The sequence below is a fragment of the Globicephala melas genome, chromosome 20, assembly GCF_963455315.2.
Source record: "Globicephala melas chromosome 20, mGloMel1.2, whole genome shotgun sequence".
NCBI lineage: Eukaryota > Metazoa > Chordata > Mammalia > Artiodactyla > Delphinidae > Globicephala > Globicephala melas.
In genome coordinates, this window is record NC_083333.1 from 6,048,900 (window position 1) to 6,064,661 (window position 15,762).

The 15,762-nt window shown below is 37.2% G+C and overlaps 1 protein-coding gene across 2 annotated transcripts in view; it reads left to right on the forward strand.

Annotated features, from left to right (window-relative positions):
• NSRP1 (nuclear speckle splicing regulatory protein 1) overlaps positions 1 to 8,157 on the forward strand; it is a 64,628-nt gene extending 56,471 nt beyond the window's left edge. For both annotated transcript variants that reach the window (XM_030861918.2, XM_030861919.3), the window contains exons 4-7: positions 2,609 to 2,737; positions 3,629 to 3,836; positions 4,590 to 4,698; positions 6,639 to 8,157. In XM_030861918.2, coding sequence (XP_030717778.1) covers positions 2,609 to 2,737; positions 3,629 to 3,836; positions 4,590 to 4,698; positions 6,639 to 7,701 — 1,509 coding nt within the window. In that variant the 3' untranslated portion in view covers positions 7,702 to 8,157. The remainder of the gene's footprint in view (positions 1 to 2,608; positions 2,738 to 3,628; positions 3,837 to 4,589; positions 4,699 to 6,638) is intronic.
• The last annotated feature ends 7,605 nt before the right edge of the window (positions 8,158 to 15,762 follow it).

Sequence of the window (15,762 nt, forward strand, 5' to 3'; positions counted from 1 at the left end):
TCATACAGCTCAAAAACAAAAAACAATCCAATTAAAAATGGGCAGATACATGTATAGCTGATAAACTTTGCTGTATAGCAGAAACTAACGCAACGTAAATCAACTATACTCCAATAAAAATTAATTTAAGAAAAAGAAAAAAAAATGGGCAGAGTATCTAAGTAGACATTTTTCCAGAGAAGACATACAGATGGCCAACAAGCACTTGAAAAGATGTTCAACAGCACTAATCATCAGGGAACTAATAATCAAAACCACAATGAGATACCACATCACACCTGTCAGAATGACTTATGAAAAAGACAACATATAACAAGTGTTGGCAAAGATGTGGAGAAAAGGGAACCCTCATATACTGTTGGTGGGAATGTAAATTGGTACAGCCAGTATGGAAGATGGTATCGAGCTTCCTCAGAAATTAAAGGTAGAGCTACCATATGATCTAGCAATTCCACCTCTGTGTATTTATCCAAAGAAAATGAAAATATTAATTCAAAAAGATACATGCACCCGTGTGTTCGTTGCAGCATTATTTATAATGGCCAGGATATGGTAACAACCTAAGGGTCCATTGATGGGTGAATGGATAAAATATTCCATGCCACACAAATGGAATATTACTCAGCCATAAAAAAATAAAAAGAAATCTTGCCATTTGCAACAACATGGATGGACCTTGAGAGTATCGTGCTAAGTGAAATAAGTCAGAGAAAGACAAATACCATATGATTTCACTTATATGTGGAATCTAAAAAACAAAATGATCAAACAAAACTCATAGGGCTTCCCTGGTGGCGCAGTGCTGGAGAGTCCGCCTGCCGATGCAGGGGACGCGGGTTCGTGCCCCGGTCCGGGAAGATCCCACGTGCCGCGGAGCGGCTGGGCCCGTGAGCCATGGCCGCTGAGCCTGCGCGTCCGGAGCCTGTGCTCCGCAGCGGGAGAGGCCCGCATACCGCAAAAAAAAAAAAAAAAAAAAAAACCTCATAGAGAAAAGATTTATGGTTGCCAGAGAGGAGGGGGCTGGGGGGGTTGGTGAAATCAATGAAGGGGATCAAGAAATACAAAATTCAGGGCTTCCCTGGTGGCGCAGTGGTTGGGAGTCTGCCTGCCAATGCAGGGGACATGGGTTCGAGCCCTGGTCCAGGAAGATCCCACATGCCGTAGAGCAACTAAGCCCATGCACCACAGCTACTGGGCCTGTGCTCTGGAGCCTGCGAGCCACAACTGCTGAGGCCCACGCACCTGGAGCCTGTGCTCCACAACGGGAGAAGCCACTGCAGTGAGAAGCCTGTGCACTGCAGCGGAGAGTGGCCCCGGCTCACTGCAACTAGAGAAAGCCCGCGCAGGAACAAGGACCCAACGCAGCCAAAAATAAATAAAATAAATAAATTTATTTTTAAAAAAAGAAAAAGAAATACAAAATTCAAGTTATAAAGTAAGTCATGGCGATGTAATGTACAGCATGGTGACTGTAGTCAGTAATACTGTATTCAAATTTGAAAATTGCTAGGGAAGTAAATCTTAGAAGTTTTTATCATGGGGGAAAAAATTTTTTTTTGGTGACTTTGTATGGTGACAGATGGTAACTAGACTTACTGTGGTGATCATTTCACAATGTATACAAATGTCAAATCATAATGTAAGTTATACTTCAATGAAAATAAATAAGTATTTCCTTATAATTATTATTATTATTATTTTTTTTGGCTGCATTGGGTCTTCTTCGTTGCTGTGCACGGGCTTTCTCTAGTTGTGGCAAGTGGGGGCTACTCTTCGTTGCAATACATAGGCTTCTCACTGCGGTGGCTTCTCTTGTTGCGGAGCACAGGCTCTAGGTGTGGGCTTCAATAGTAGCAGCACGCGGGCTCCGTAGTTGTGGCCTGTGAGCCCTAGAGTGTGTGGGCTTCAGTAGTTGTGGCGTGTGGGCTCTAGGGCGTGTAGACTTCAGTAGTTGTGGTGCACAGGCTCTAGAGTGCAGGCTCAGTAGTTGTGGCTCACGGGCTTAGTTGCTCCGTGGCATGTGGGATTTTCCTGGACCAGGGATTGAACCTGTGTCTCCTGCATTGGCAGGTGGATTCTTAACCACTGTGCCAGTAGAGAAGTCCGTATTAAAATATTTTTATGAAAAACGTATCAGAGACAAAATTTTTTTAAAACTACTTGTATTTCTGTAGTGAATATACTGCTTATTTTAAATTCTGAAGGTGACATCTCTAAAAGTAAAGTATTTTTCAATTACCAAAAAAAAAAAAATATTTCCTACCATTTGAAACTTGAACATTTTATTTGGTAACACAAGTAAAAATGATATGGAAGTTTAATATGTAATATAGGCATCTCAAAATTAAGGTTAGGTGTTTCTAAGTCATACCCTGGTCCTTTTGTAGATAATTCTGTCTATGTACAAGTGAATAGATAATAATGTTTACTGAACACTTAACTCTCTGTCAGGCTCTATTCTAAGTGCTTTAAGTTTAAAATGTGATTGATACAATTTTTATGATATATTTCTGATTTATGATCCTGTCTCAAAAGGATTACTTAGACTTTTTGTAGTATCTATTAGTTGGCTCATATTTTTGAAACATGTTCAATGTTTTCTTTAAAGACCAAACTTGAAATCCAAAAGGCCCTTGCAGAAGATTCTACTGTATATGAATATGACAGTATTTATGATGAAATGAAGAAAAAAAAGGAAGAAAGTAATCCAAAATTGCTTTTGGGAAAAGACCGAAAGGTTTGTAGCTGAAAATACAAAGTTTCTTTGACCTTGACCTGCATTTTGTAACTTATGCTTATTTCAACACGAGAATGATCTGAGAAAAAGCTTTTAGGTATTTGAAGTGTGAAGAGCCCCTAGTTCCAGATAGTATGGATTTGATTGAGAACCTAGGAAACTATATATTTAGTATCCTAACAGGAGCAAGAGAATTATCTAACAATTTTATAAATTTTGGATTTTTGCTTTAAAACTTTTACAGATTATTTTTTGAAAGTTTTTCCTAAGAAAGTCTTTGTACTGCTGCTTCTCCTGTTCATGTTTGTGTCTTATAATTTTTTATTGCTTCCTAGCTGGTAACTGAATCATCTACGTGTAACATGGTCATATTTTTAGTTTGAAAAAACAAGTTAGGGTGTGGAGATTGAATGAAATAAGTTCAAATTTTCTATCACTCTTATTCTTTCACAAAGCACAGACTGGTATTTAAGGATCTTTACATCTTACAGTATCTACAGATAAAGTGGTGCTCTAAAATGATATTAAAGCTGCTATTTTAAATGATTGTATTTCAACTAATGTGAAAAATTAGTCAGAAGCCTTCCTATTCACGTATCTGTTGAAGTAAGACAATACCGTTTTGTAAAAAGGGAGAGAAAAACAGTGGGAAAATGACCTATTTCGCTTGAGATATTTTTTAAATGCCATTTTGAATAATTTTTTGTTTTTATACTTAAATTTCTATTGAGAAGAATTTTATTATCTTGCTAGTAAATTTATATTGAATTTTGAGAAGTTGACAGTCCTATTTATTTGCATTTCTGTAGTAATAAATTCATGATAAAAATCGAATATTAGCAGTTAATTATCTTTGACTCTTTCCTAAATAATCTTATTTTTTCCCCCTAGCCCAAGTACATTCACAACTTACTAAAAGCAGTTGAGATCAGAAAAAAGGAACAGGAAAAAAGAATGGAAAAGAAAATACAAAGAGAACGAGAAATGGAAAAGGGAGAATTTGATGATAAAGAGGCATTTGTAACATCTGCTTATAAGAAAAAACTGCAAGAGAGAGCTGAAGAGGAAGAAAGAGAAAGGAGGGCTGCTGCACTTGAAGGTGAAATGAAAGAGGGAGAGGAGTAGCAGGAAATAAACAGGAGAGTTCTGCCCTGTGGTTAACCATTTGCTCATCACTGAACTTTTAGATTATAATGTTGTCATAATTTATGTATATGAATGCAGGGTACAAGATATATGATGTTATGTATATTATAAAACAGGAGATTGTAAGTAAAAACACAGTTGCACTCTTAATAACTATTACTTCTACTGAACTTTTCAATTACATCTCACTTTGTTGCTTAAAACTATGATTATCACAAGTCATTGCCTTAGAAAATGATTTCAAATGTAAAAACATTGATTACAAGGCATGGAAAGCATGACATTTGTCAAAAGCAGTATAAACTGAGATTTAAATCCTAGTTATATTTCCTGGGATGAGAAAACTAGAGTAACATCACCCAAGGAGCATTAACTGGGCATTTACAAAAAGAATAACATTAATTCAAGAAAGAACAAAGATGTGCAGAGGCCAAAGAATACCTTAGTGCTTTACTTCATTGCTTCCTACTCGTGGTCGTTTCTCAAGGTCTAAGTAAAATGTGTACTTACAAATAGCTTAATTGGCAAGTGCTTATCAACTTTAAGTGGAAGAAAACCAAATGTATAAGACTTGGTCTAAGCATGTACTATGTGTTCATCTAGAGCACCACTTCATACACTGTGTTACATACTCTATGCCTGTGAAACTGAACTGCATTTTGCCTTTTTGAATATATTATTCTCACTTTTGCTTTCATTCTCTTAGCACGTTTGGATGTAACCAAGCAGAGCGATCTCAGTGGATTTTATAGGCACCTATTAAATCAAGCAGTTGGTGAAGAGGAAGTACCTACATGCAGCTTTCGTGAAGCCAGGTGAGATGTGGCATATGGAATATTTAGAAGAAAGATACTGTTCATGATTTTTGATTGTGGGATCATTTTAACTCTCTGGAAGTAGAGGATTGCAGTATTGCATATTGTGTTGTTAGCCAAACCTGACCTAATTGAATGAATAACTAGGGATTTACAGTTTTTTAATTAAAAAACTTTTAGTTCAAGTTTATTTTTATTTTACAGTAATTCTACACGCATGTTCAGATAGTATATAAAAAGAGAAGTGTATATATATATTTTTTAACATCTTTATTGGAGTATAATTGCTTTACAATGGTGTGTTAGTTTCTGCTTTATAACAAAGTGAATCAGCTATACATATACATATATCCCTACATCTCCTCCCAAAAAGAGAAGTATATTTTTTTCATAAATAGGACCTAGCCTCCATAAAACATAAGATTCACATAATCAAGGGCTTAGAAATACATTATCCAATATGTAGCCACTAGTTGCATGTTGCTGTTTAAATTTAAATTATATTAAATCTAAAATTTTGGTCACAACAGTCACATTTCAAGTATTCCGTTGCCACATTTGGCTAGTGGCTACCATATTGGACAGCACAGATATATGGACATTACTATGTAGACATTTTTTTTTTTCTGGCCTTGCTGCACAGCCTGTGGTATCTTAGTTCCCGAACCAGGGATTGAACCTGGGCCCCGGCAGTGAAAGTGCTGAGTCCTAACCACTGGACCATCAGGGAATTTCCCATTTCTGTAGACATTTCTATTAATACTGGTCTAGAAAGTAAGGATTGGAGGATTTTTGAATAAAATTATAAAATATTATGGGGATGGTGAAATGATTATGGTGTAAGTTTATAGCTGAAGGTAAAATTTGTCTTAAACTTGTATCTAAGGAAATCATTTTTTGGAATAGAAACATTCAGATAAGAGGGTGTGAGTCTTTGTTGCTAGGGAAAGAGGAGATGCAGGAGAATGGAATTAAGGATGAAGAGAAGGGATTACACCCCAACTACTAGGTTTTGATTGTAAAATTGATGAGAATTATGAGTCTCAGAAAGCATATTTGAAGACTGAAGTTTTTGAATGAAAAATCAGAGTTTCATCTGGAATTGTTGTGAGGCCAGCCGTGAAACTTCATAATGTCATATAGTAGTTGCAATTCCCAGAGTCTAATAATAGAATTCCTAACTATTAGTGAGTCCTTTAGCCAAGACACTTTTGCCAGCAATTGCTAGAGAACCATAGTTGTTGCTTTGTTTGTTTGGTAAGTGATTAGTGAGAATAAATGTGTAATGTAAATAAATTAACCATGCTTATTGGCTGGGAAAATGTAGGTGATGTAAACAGTGTTAATGTAACTGATCATAATAGCTGGATAGATTCTCATATTTCCATTTTGTTGTAAAAGATGCCAAGGGGTAGAGCAGGATGCTGGTGCCTTTTCAGTCATGAGAGGGATTATTTAGTGATATTTAGAATTAGGTTTTGTCATCATTTTGCTGTGAAAAAATTTATCTTTTTCTTCCAGGACTATTTTTAAATATTTTTTAAAAATAAAATAAAAATCCAATAAAGCCACAACTTGAACCTCATGTTGTAAACTAGTACTTCAGAATATATCTTTTCCCAATTATTCTTTGTCTGTGCTTGGCAAAAATGAAGACCTTGCACACACCCCTGCCTGAAGGTTCTAGTGGTCCATACAGAAGGGCTGATTTTTACTTTTTCATTTCTACCAATATTGAAAATATTCGGAATGGTTAGAAAATACTAGTTTGCAGATGTTTACAAGGTAAATAGACAGCAGCACCTTTTCGAATTTGGGATAATCAGCAGGTTTATATAATGTAGGTGTATTGACTTAAGTACTGATGAACTTTATATGAACACTTCATTTATTTACTATAATTGATAATGTAGCATTTTCTGTACATTATTTTTCTTAAGGTCTGGGATAAAAGAAGAGAAATCAAAGGGATATTCCGATGAAGTAAGTTCAGAAGACAGAACAATACCTCATGAGAACTGCATTCGCCAAACAGTTGTGAAAGTAGAGGAAAACCCAGATGCAGACAGTGACTTTGATGCTAAGAGCAGTGAGGATGATGAAATGGAAGAAGATAATAAAGTGAACTGCAGAAGGGAAAAGGGCACAGAGACCTTAAAAAATGACTCCAGGCATCACAGAAGTCATACCCACTCACGGTCATCTAGTGAAGAAAGAGAGCATGGTACCAAATACCACACAAAAAGTTCCAAGTCAAGAGGACATGAGAAAAGGGAAGATCAGCACCAAGAGAGACAATCCAGGGAGGACAACTATTACACTGACCGTGATTACCAAAAAGAAAAGAAGGATTCCCATAGGCACAGAGAGGCCAGTTACAGAGATTCACACTGGAAGAGGCATGAACAAGAAGATAGACTGAGGGGAAGAGACCAGAGAGAAAGAAATGATAGGGAATGGAAAAGGGAGAAAGACAGGGAGAAATACCCCTCAAGAGAACAAGAAAGAGACAGACAACGAAATGATTATGACCAACACATTGAGAAAGGAGGAGAGAAGGAAGAGAAAAGCAAAGAAAAGGAAGAGCATATGAAAGCAAGGAAAGAAAGATATGAAAACAGTGATAAATACAGAGATAGAGAAAACCGAGAAGTAAGTGTTCAATCTTCAGAAAGAAATCAAGAAAGAAAGGAAAGCCCAAATTCTAGGGCAAAGGATAGGTTTCTTAACCAGGAAAGAGCCAATAAAATGAGAAACATGGAAAAGGACAAAGAAAGAAACCCAGAGAAACCCTCTAGTTCTGAAACATCACTGGGAGCAAAACACAGATACACAGAGAAATGCCAAGGGAGTGGCAAAGAACAAGAGACACCACACGAGACAGTGAACAAGTTTGCAAAGCGGAGCAACGAAGAAACTGTAATGTCAGCGAGAGACAGATACTTGGCCCGGCAAATGGCACGGGTTAATGCAAAGACATATATTGAGAAAGAAGATGATTGATAACTGCCCCAATAGGAAGACCTATGGAAACACAGAAAATTATAATTCCTGGAAAATGTTGAGTGAACACATAAAGGAGTGTGTTAACAGTGGTTGGGAGGGTATTTTAAAATATATTTTCAAAATTCATTTTTGGTTTAGGTTTAAGTCAGAAGTCAATCCTTTTATCTTGAATGTTTAACTAAATTAATATATAATATTTACTTATCAATACCACATTCTTGGTTATATTCAAACAACCTAAAGAGAGTGCTGAATCCCCGTAAGTACTTAATGAGGAAAATTGCCTCCACTACAACCATTAAAAAATAATTTAAATAACTCTTCTATGTTGCATTTGTTGCAGGAGCTGTTTGTTTTATAAATGTCATGTTTCAGATAAAAATATGTGGATTTGAACAGAGAATATTGTTTTACTTTATGTTCTAAAATTTGTATTAAAGTGTAAAATACAGATCACACATCTTGTCTAAGTTTTTTAGCCCACAACATACTCACTTAAATGAAAATAAAAATAGTGATATATTTGCATGTTTAATTGATGCTTATATTTTATTTTAAAAATAATGTCATTCCTGTCATGCTGTAATTCCTCTTTTTTTAATTAAAAATCACTTTAATTCTGAAACCCTAGCAAGTTAGTAAATTGGTTATGTGTATAAATCAGTTTTAGCTGAGGGTGAAAAGATGGAGATACCAGCCTAAAGAAATTACCTAAAGATCCAGGTGGCCTGTTTATGAACATGTCTTATTTAATATACTCTAAAATATATAGTACATCTTATTAGAGTTTCTATTTATATATCAAAATAAAACTAAAATTCTGTACTAAGTCTTTGAAACTTAACCATTTGAAGTTATAAACTGTAAATAATTTATTCATGTGAAAAGGATGAATCATACGGAGAAAACAGTTCTCTTAACAGTCTTCCCATTAAGAAAGTGCTATTTTTATCTCTCATACTTCATGAAGAGTTACCACATTGTCTTATTTTAGAAGGATAAACGTAGTTTAGTAAGAATATTGTCTTTAAGAAAATATATATAAAAGATCAAATTTAGCATTCATAAATCATTTTGTTATACTTTTTAAACCAGAAAGGAAAAGTAGCAAGAAAGCTAATGCCTGTATCTCTTGACTGACATACTAAATATCAGTTACACCCTAATAATTTAAAATATATCAGTGACAGTGACAGACACTTCAAAAGCACTGACTTTGTGTACACAGAGGGGTGTAGTATAATGTAACTGTGAAAGAATTAGGGTGAGATCATGGAAGACCATGAGTGACAGGCTAAAAATCTTCAACTTTGGTGGAGAATTGGATTCCTTTGTTAGGGTTGTCATACTAAAGCCATATATTGGGAAGGTTTCATTTGACTATAGTATGCAAGATAAAGCCTAGGAGAAAGACTGGAGGTGGAGAGATCTGATAAGAAACTGTTGATTTCCCTCTCCCAGTAATTCAGAGACTCAAAGCAGCATGGATGGTTTAGATAGGAAAAGTTACATATTTAAAAAACAAAATTATTTAAGTGTAATTGATTTACATTATTGTGTTTCAGGTATATAGCATAGTGATTCAGTTTTTTTTTTTTTTAGATTCTATTATAGGTTATTAGAAGATACTGAATGTAATTCCCTGTGCTATACAGTAAAGCCTTATTGCTTATTTATTTTATGTACAGTAGTTTGTATCTGTTAATCCTATACTCTTAATTTGTCCTTCCTGTCCTCCCTCTCCCGTTTGGAAGCCATAAGCTTGTTTTCTAGGTCTATGAGTCTTTCTGTTTTGTATGTAGATTAATTTGAATTATTTTTTAGAGTCTACATATAAGTGATACAGTATTTGTCTTTCTCTGACTTCACTAAGCATGTTCTTCTCTTGGTCCACCCATGTTGCTGCAAATGGCAATATTTTATTCTTTTTTATGGCTGAGTAATATTCCACTGTGTATATATACCACATCTTCTTAAACCAGCCTGTTGATGGGCACTTGAGTTGTTTCCATGTCTTGGCTATTGTAAATAGTGTTATGAACATTGGGGTGCATGTATCTTTTCCAAGTAGAGTTTTTGTTTTTTTCTGGATATATACCCAGGAGTGGGATTGCTGGATCATGTGATAGCTCTGTTACATAATACTTTTATTAACCAAGTTTGACTTAACTCAGGGAGAAACTGCAAATTAAGGATTTCTTCTCTCTCCTTCCCCAGATGTACAGATGTTTTTGCCTCTTTGGCATTCACTCCCCCATTTCTGAGAATAGTGCCTTGATTTTCACTTGGGAAAGTACCCTTCACTACTCTTAGTCCAGTGTTTCAAATGGGGCTGTAAGAGCTCCAGGAAGGTATGTGACTCAAGATAGGCCAATTCTGAGACTTGTCATAACTTAAAGTGATGTTTTCCAGTAGAATTCTGGACTGTGAAGATGAAGTAATTCCAGAGTTACATGGGAAAATGAGTGCCTGACTGCCTGACAGAATAAAGCCCACACAAAAGAAAACAGAAATGAGAGGTGAGAAGGACAAAGATCTGATGATTGCTTTTGAAACTTTGGCTCTAGTAGATCATATTTCGATGTTTAAACCAGTATTTTTCTCTTGGGCCGATTGGATTTGGATTTGTACCAAAAAAGCCCTATTTGACACAAAAAGGTTCCACCTCTGATAAGTCTGTGCCAAAAATCATCAGAATATTCTTAGTAAGCTTTTAAAAATTGTAGGATAACAAACATAAAAGTCCATATATCATTAGTACATAATTTAATGGATTTACACAGTGAACATACCCAGTTCAAAAAGAGACCATTACCTGCCCCACAGAAGCTCCCCTCAAACCATTTCCCAGCATACTCCCTGCCTTTAACACCATAGATTAATTTTGCTTGTTTTCTTGATTGTATAATATTTATCCATCTACTGTTGATGGCCATTGAGTTATTTCCATTTGGGGGTTATTATGAATAATGCTTCTAGGAACATTCTTACATTTGTCTTCTAGTATGTACATATATATGTTTTGATTGGGTAGGTCCTAGGAATGGAATTGCTGATCCATACGGTAAGTATATGTTCATAATAATAGGTAATGTCCGTTTTCCAAAATAAACTCCAATGTATGAGAGTTACAGTTGCTTCACATTCTTGCTTACACTTGTAATTGTTTCACCTTTGTCTTTTTGTCCTTTAATTTGAGCCGTTCTGGTGGGTGTGATGGTATCTCATGGTTTTATTTTGGGGTTCCCTGATGACTTTCATATTTATTAGCATTTTGATATCATTTTTGAAGTATCTGTTTCTTTTGCCTATTGTTTTTTAATTTTATTTATTTATTTTTGGCTGCGCTGGGTCTTTGTTGCTGCGTGTAGGCTTTCTCTAGCTGCGGCGAGTGGGGGCTACTCTTCGTCGTGGTGCGCAGGCTTCTCATTGCAGTGGCTTCTCTTGTTGCAGAGCATGGGCTCTATGCGCGGGCTTCAGTAGTTGTGGCGCACGGACTTAGTTGCTCTGCGGCCTGTGGGATATTCCCGGACCAGGGCTTGAACCCGTGTCCCCTGCATTGGCAGGTGGATTCTTAACCACTGTGCCACCAGGGAAGTCCTGCCTAATTTTTTCTTTTTTTTTTTTTTTTTTGCGGTACACGGGCCTCTCACTGTTGTGGCCTCTCCCGTTGCGGAGCAACAGGCTCCGGGCACGCAGGCTCAGCGGCCATGGCTCACAGGCTTAGCCGGTCCGCGGCATGTAGGATCTTCCCGGACCGGGGCACGAACCCGTGTCCCCTGCATCGGCAGGTGGACTCCCAACCACTGCGCCACCAGGGAAGCCCCTGGCAATAGTTTTTTGACCTGGGTGGTAGTTACTTGGCTGTTCACTCTATCAATTGTAAATGTGTTTTATATATTATTCTGTATGCATAAGATATCTCACAGTAAACATTTTTGTAATTTAAGATTTTTAATATATGAATGGAGGAATGTTGGCCATGCTGGTTAATCTTAGTCATTTCTGTAGGAAGAATATGTAGATGTTGATTAGTCAAATGGCTTATGCACAGGGCAGCAGTTCTTTGATAACGAATTATTTGGACCAGTATAAACAAGGGGATCATTATATTTGTTGCTAGATACTTGTTCTTTTAAATATATGAGGTCTAAAATACTGTACTTAAAAGAAATTATCATGAATTGGTAAACAGCTGTTCCTGTGATTCAGTGTCTTTAATTTTCCTTCTCCCTCCCCTTGTTTACTCCTGTTCCAATCATACCAATTACACAATGCTGTTTCAAGGTAACCGTGCCTTCTCACATACTAATCGCTTTGCCTGGAAAGTCATGTTTCTGCCTAACTCCTTATTTTTAAAACTGAAGTGTGATTGCCTCCAGAAAACCTCTTATAATACCTTTCTTTGTTTCAGCCACACCTCTGTTTCCTTTTAATTCTGTGGGTAAGACCATCACAGCATTATGGTATAATGAGTGTATGTTAGTTGTTTGAAGGCAAAGATCTGGTCTCAACTTTGTATGCCCAGTACCTACTATAATAGCTGGCATGAGTGAACGTTTAGAAAAGTTTTTACTTCATTGTTTTAACTTCATTTACTTTAATATCTGTTAAGTATTTCTTAAAATTAGAATTTTAAAACAAGGATGAACTTAGAAATCATCTATGACCCCTCGAATTTAAAATGTTTTTAAGATGGTATGACATCAGGTTTAATAGCTGAGATTTGGAAATCTTGGGTCCACCACTTGCTGCATAATCTTGGACAAATTAAGTTCTCTGAACTTTATTTTTTCCTTATTTGTAATATGAGGATAATAAAAGGGTCTCTTTCATAAGACTGATGTGAGGATTGCTTGAAACAATGTATGTAATGCTGTGCCTGACGTTAGCACACAGTAAATACTAGTGTGTATATATATCATATGTATATATATTGTGTGTATATATGTATATTATTACCCATGAGGAGATGGGGCCAGTAAAGTTGAGTGACTTAAATAAGGTTCCTTAGCTTGGTAGTGGATGAGAAAGGACTTGAGCTTGTCTTTTCAATTCTATCTAGTTGCTCTTAACACAGGTGCAGAAAAGTTTTTTTGCTTTTGGTAAAATGTATGACATGAGCCATACTTACTATGGAGGGAAACTAGGCCAGACAAATGACATGAAGTATGCATTATTTTCATGTATTCAGCAAATTGGGGGCTATGTACCAGATGTGCTAGAGTCTTCTTAATTGTGTTAAGAAGACAAAGCCTTAAGAATCAAAGGAATACTAAGCAGGAAAGATTTTGGAAAAAGAGTTTAGAGATACACTTTAATACTGAAGTTTCTGTCTTGGGAGATGCTTTGTCCAAGCTTTGCCCATCCCACTATACTGCTAATCCCATTCCTCTCTCTGCCCCTTAAGAAAAGACTATGGGTTTCTTAGGCTATAATTGTAACAATTAATGAATGTAAACCAGTCCTCTTCCTTTTTCACCATCCCTTCCCTAACAATTCAATCCAAAAGCCATTAAGTGGGGCTGAGCAAGGTAAAGCTATCATGACCCAGAGCTGGGTGTCACTAAAACACAGTGAAGAGCATTGTGAAGGAGCAGCCCAAATGAATGTGAGGGGTAATCCATGCAGAAAGGAGGTCCATTCAGGATATCTGAGCCCAAGTGGTGGAGGGGGAGGCATCTGTGCAGTGGATGGTGATGGTGACTGCCCACCAAGGGATGTCAGCTTGAGCACGGTGAGAAGGGCATTTGTACAGGGACAGTCCCAGTATAAGGTGTCAGAACCTGAATGGGGTAAAAAGGGCTATGTAGGGCTTCCCTGGTGGCGCAGTGGTTGAGAGTCCGCCTGCCGATGTAGGGAACACGGGTTCGTGCCCCGGTCCGGGAGGATCCCATATGCCGTGGAGCGGCTGGGCCCGTGAGCCATGGCCCCTGAGCCTGTGCGTCCGGAGCCTGTGCTCCGCAACGGGAGAGGCCACAACAGTGAGAGGCCCGCATACCGAAAAAAAAAGGGGGGGGGGAGGCTGTGTAGACGGCAGTGACAGCAGCAATGGAATATTGCTTACATTCAGGGATATTGATCAAAAGTAAATATATTTGTTATAATGGGAGCCAGGTTTCTCACTGCCCTAGAAGGAGTTATAAACATGAAGAGAGAAAATGAGAATGAACTTTGTAGTGTTGGTTTGGAACTGGAGTTACTGGTATAAACTCATATAGTTTTCAAGATTGAGAAATAATAATAGATGAAAATGTGTGTTTTTGTGCACACATGTGAGAAGACGGGATCAGTGACACTCCAATGAGCATACCTGGCATCTAGATCTCGGTTTCTAAATACATTCTTCACTAAAAGAAACCAGGACTTCTTGGAGAAATGGCTGTGGCAGAGAAAGTACAAGATGATACTGTAACATCTTACTCCAGAAGGTAAGGAAGTGAGTGTTCCAGGAATGATGGGGACATGTCAAAGGATACCGGAGCCAGCTTGAAAGGATTCTCACTGGCTAAATATGAAACCATTTGAGCATCAAAATGAATAATAATTGATTATAATCCATTGAATAAAATAAGAATCCGTAAAAAATGAAAGTTAGATGAGGCACAACAGTGTATTTGCACAGTCTCAGAGTAAACCCCCTACAAAATATTAATTACAAAAACAAAAGGAATTTTACTTTGTGGAAAGTCTGGCAGATACCACCTTAATGAAGTGATTCAAGTTAATATCACTAGTATGGGGACAAAAATTGAATCCTACTCAACCTGATAGAATGTGCTGAGAACACAACATCATTCCTGTGATATTTCTGCCAAAAATGTATATTAGCTTGAATCTAATCATGAGTCAAGTATCAAATCAAATTGAGAGAAACTCTACAGAGTAACTAGCTTGTAATATTCAAGTGTCAAGTTCATGAAACAAGGAAAGTCTGGAAAACTGTTGCAGACTGAGGGAGACAAAAGAGACATGAACGTGTGGTTCTAGACTGGAACGTTTTGGTAAAAGGACGTAATTGAATGGTGTCTGAGATTAGATGACAGTAATGTATCAATGTTACTTTCCTGATTTTGATGGTCCTATTGTGGTTATGTAGGAGATGTCCTTGTTTGTTGGAAACACATCCTTCATGATTTTCCTTTTTGAATTTAGCATCTGTATTTTGGCTTCTATGGATGATGTTTTTTTTTAGTTAAGACATTTTTTTAATTGATTTACAATGTTGTGTTGATTTCTGCTGTACAGCAAAGTGACTCAGTTATATATACATTCTTTTTTTTAAAATTATTTATTTTTGGCTGTGTTGGGTCTTCACTGCTGCATGCAGGCTTTCTCTAGTTGCGGCGGGCGGGGGATACTCTTCGTTGCCATGCACAGGCTTCTCATTGTGGTGGCTTCTCCTGTTGCGGAGCACCGGGCTCTAGGCTTGTGGGCTTCAGTAGTTGTGGCTCACGGGCTTATTTGTTCTGCAGCATGTGAGATCTTCCCAGACCAGGGCTCGAACCTGTGTCCCCTGCATTGGCAGGCGGATTCTTAACCACTGCACCACCAGGGGAGTCCCTACATTATTTTTTTTTTAATATTTTCCATTATGGTTTATCCCAAGAGATTGGATATTGTTCCCTGTGCTATACAGTAGGATCTTGCTGTTTGTCTATTCTAAATGTAATAGTTTGCATCTACTAACCCCAAACTCCCAGTCCATCCTTCCCCCTCTCCCCTCCCCCTTGGCAACCACAAGTCTGTTCTCTGTGTCTGTGAGTCTGTTTCTGTTTTGTAGATATGTTCATTTGTGCCATATTTTAGATTCCACATGTAAGTGATATCATATGTATTTGTCTTTCTGACTTATTTCACTTAGTATGATGATCTCTGGCTGCATCTCTTGCTGCAAATGGCATTATTTTTTATGGCTTAGTACTATTCCATTGTATATATGTACCACATCTTCTTTATCCATTCATCTGTCGATGGACATTTGGCTATTTGTAAATAGTGCCGCTATGAACATAGGGGTGCATGTATCTTTTCTAATTATAGTTTTGTCCAGATATA